We start from the raw sequence: 3,634 nt of genomic DNA on the forward strand, positions 1-3,634 counted from the left end.
ACCAGCAACTGCTACGACGAGGACGCGTTCCCGTTCCCGAACTGCCCGGACTACTGCCTGCGCGGGATGGGATTCGGGCGTGAGTGTTTCAAACTGGGATTTGAAGAGTCCTCTTTTGCAACACGATGTACTACGCCCCGCATGGCCCATCACCGGGACAAACATGCTACATGAAGACGATCTTTCCAGCACGGTTTGGCGTCGACTCCTTGTTAGGTTATTACCATGGGCGTTGGCAGGACCCCTGGGCCGGCTGGGCAGCAAACAGTACGTGGGAAGGGGACCACATGGTCCACGGGGACAGCGTGGGAAGGGGACCCTGGCCCAAGCTTGCCCCCTTGGGCAAATATGGGTGCAGCGATTGCGACGACTGCGAGTACAGTGGATGCGTACGCGGCTACTCCGGTGGCGCCCAGGAATGCAGGAACGCGAGGGCCAACAGACCAGAAAACGGGAAAACGGCCTGCGTTTACGCGCGCCCAGTTGGGGCGACGTGTGTACCGGGAACCGCCGACTTTGCCCCGGTGGGGACACTGCCGATGGACGCAGAAGCGTGGCAAGACCTCAGGTACCCCGATGGGAGCAGAGCTCGCGCTGCCGGGCTCGCGGATGAAGCCCAGCGCCAATACCTTTACCCGCACAATCTCTCCTGACTTCTTCCGCGGCTTGCGCACCGTCAGCAGCTGCGAGCGAGCAGGAGAGAGAGAAGCAGCTCGCCGCGGGGTAGGAGCGGCCACCTTGCTCGGTACCGCCCCTGCACAAGTTAGCCCACTTGTGCTGCGGTGGCAGCCCTCCTTCCAGTGTTGTGTGCGAGGGAGTGTTTTTGTCAACGATTGGTTTTCGCACGACCCTGTGCGACACCTCTGGAGCACGCTGGGAGCACTTGGAGTGCAGTTGGCTCACTCATACGACGTATGATAGAGAGTGATCAGAGCCGAGTCCTGAGCCATCGCGCATCGGTTGCGACGGTTGTTCGCGGAGAGCAGCACATATGACGGCTCGTTTTTGGTTTTTCAGCACCAACTGGGTTGTTGTGCGAGTATATGGGACACGATGTCTCAAATATGAGGGGTTTTGACTCCTACCGGCTCCTGACGCTATCTCTGGCAGCTCTAATGACCAGGATCAGTAGTGTTGTGATAGAGGGTGCCCATACTAGCGCAGGAGCTCGCCACACTCGCCCGGACCGTCCCCTTCGGGGGCCGGTTCCGCAGCCCGCGAGAGCCGACAGCGGGGCCGTGCCGCGGGTGCCTACTGCCGAGTGCCACAAACACTGCGCCGTCCCGCCATCACCTACAGGCTGTCTTGTGTGATGGTTGGGATGTCCAAACGCCACCATCTTGGCTCTTGCGACCTCAAACCCGCGAACTGTATGGGTGGTCCTGACGTCGACAGACGCCCGAGGACCACGGTGAAGCTGAGCCGGAACGCGTCGACAAGTCTCGTCTGAGCCCGTGGCGGTCGCCGGCTGAGTCGCTGTGCACGGGCCGGTACCTCAGGCGTCACCTCCGCAGCCTCAGGTCTCACACTCCATCACCGCCGCCGGGACGCCGTCGGTGGCACGCTCGGCGGCGTACTTTCTGCAGCTCCATCTCGAGTACGGCGTCGAGCCTACTCACTCCTGTTGGTTCGGCACACTCGGTGGGGTCCACTGAGTGTGCCGAACGCGCGAGCGGTGCTTCCTGGCAGCGCGCGCAGGCTGCGGAGCTGCAACAAACTCGAGACACGCTTTTTTGGGACATTTTCGACGCTTTTGTCCCATATACTCGCACAACAACCCAACTGACCAACATGCAACAAATTTGCCGGTGTGTGCGCCGGAGGCAGCGGCGTGTATTGTGGGTCGAAAATAAACGAGAAGAACGCGAGAGACTGTAGAGAGATGACAATAAAAGGGAGAAGAGGGAGACGCCATGCGAGACGCGCGGGAGAGGGCGCTGTACTTTGGCGGGAAGGCCGCCGGCAGAGACAGAGGTTCGGTTCCCGCCGCCCGGCGGGCGGGGTGGTGTGGCGTCAGCGAAGCATGGCCGCTCCGGCTTCCACGACCCTTCGGGTCGTCGCCACCACCGCCGCCGCGCCGAGGGCGGAGGTGTAGCGCGTGCGCGTGTGCCAGCGCAAAGTCGAGCAGAGGCTGCTTGCCCGCCGCGGCGGGCTCCTCACATCGTGAGCTCCATGATCGCGTTGACAATGTCGCCCTCGTTGATCTTGAGCGCCTTGACGGCCTTGGCGCGCGAGACGCCGGCCTGGCTCATCACGAGCTCGACGTCCTTCGGCTCCACCCCCGTCTCGTCCACCTCGCCGTCCTCGCCGCCAATCTCCTCGATGACGGGCTTCGTCACCTGCCGGGGGGGAGGTGAGGGGTGAGGGGGTGGGGGGCAGGGCGAGGGGTGGGGTGGGGGTGGGGGTGAGGGTGAGGGGTGAGGGTGAGGGTGAGGGTGGGGGTGAGGGTGGGGGTGAGGGTGGGGGTGAGGGTGAGGGTGAGAGTACACCAGGGGGGTGGTGGAGGGTCAGCCGGGGTCCAGCCGAGATACAATCTCATCGCTGGCGGTGGGCACGCCACAGTCTCCGCCCATCTCTGCCCATCTCGGACGATCTCGGCGGATCTCTCGGCACCTTCGCCATCTCCGGCTTGTTCGTCATCACCGGCTCCTTGAACTGCTCCGCGGCCGCCTAGGAGAAAAACAGAAGCCCTGTGACCAACAAGAAAAGAAATCCCCGCCGGCCGCTTGAACCGCTCTGCGGCCGCCTGCTGCGCTTGCGCGGAGAGGTCCTCGATCTTAGCCTCGCCGAAGATGATGTAGGTGTCCGAGGCTGCGCGCAGCGGAGGGCGGACGGGTGAGCAGCAGGAGGGGGGGGGGGGGGGGCCCAAAGGCGGGAGGGGTCCCAAGGGCAAGGCGGCAGGCCCGGCGAGGCGGCAGGCCCGGAAGGCCCGGGAAAGGGGGAAGGGGTGGAGGGAGGACCTGGATCAGGACCCCGGGGAGGGGAGGGAAACGGCTTCTGCACCCGCGGCGCGGCCAGCCAAACCCCTTCCCCTCCCCCCCCGTCCTCAGCCTTTGCCAAGCTCCGCCTCCCCGTGGCCTTCCCGGGCGACCCCAAGCCCGCCGGCGCCTCGCATCTCCACGCGGGTGTGCGGCGCACCAGCATCGCCGTCGCCGCCCTCGGCGGCCTCGAGCTCAGGCATGTCCTCGTCCGAGTCCTCCTCATCTGCGAGGGTCGTTGGGCCGCGAGGCGGGAAAGCGTCAGAGGCCGCGCTTCGCCTCCTGGGCGCCGGCGCTGGCCGTCCGCGCGGCGAGGGCGTCCGGCTGGCAGCGGCACGTGGCGGCGGCTCACCAGAGTCCTCGATCTCGGGATCCTCGACCTCCTCGACGATGGACATCCTGCTGGCGCGAGTGAAGGCTGAGGCGAGCGAGTGCCGCGAGGCCTGAGGCTGGAGCTTGTGGGGACCCCGCCACACCCCACCCTCCGGGTGTGTGACCAACTATGTTCGGAGCCTGGATAGGGTGTAGGCCGTTCGGAAGGTGGGTCGGGAGGGGATACCCCGCTAGGAATAGTCTCCCCCGACCCCGCCCGCCCGCCCGCCCGCCTGCCCTGCCCGCCTGGTCGATAAGATCTCTTCACCTTCTCATTGGTGGAG

The 3,634-nt window shown here is 65.2% G+C and overlaps 1 protein-coding gene across 1 annotated transcript; it reads right to left on the reverse strand.

The window, feature by feature from the left end:
- Positions 1–1,870: 1,870 nt before the first annotated feature.
- Positions 1,871–3,419, reverse strand: EMIHUDRAFT_421007 (hypothetical protein). Its single transcript, XM_005785635.1, has 5 exons — positions 3,331–3,419; positions 3,139–3,204; positions 2,702–2,811; positions 2,614–2,670; positions 1,871–2,339 (listed from the first exon to the last, which is right to left on the reverse strand). Exons 1-5 carry the CDS (start codon positions 3,374–3,376, stop codon positions 2,157–2,159), a joined length of 462 nt encoding a protein of 153 aa, XP_005785692.1. The 5' UTR covers positions 3,377–3,419; the 3' UTR covers positions 1,871–2,156.
- Positions 3,420–3,634: the final 215 nt, after the last annotated feature.

This window comes from Emiliania huxleyi (genome assembly GCF_000372725.1).
Source record: "Emiliania huxleyi CCMP1516 chromosome Unknown EMIHUscaffold_16, whole genome shotgun sequence".
Lineage (NCBI taxonomy): Eukaryota > Haptophyta > Isochrysidales > Noelaerhabdaceae > Emiliania > Emiliania huxleyi.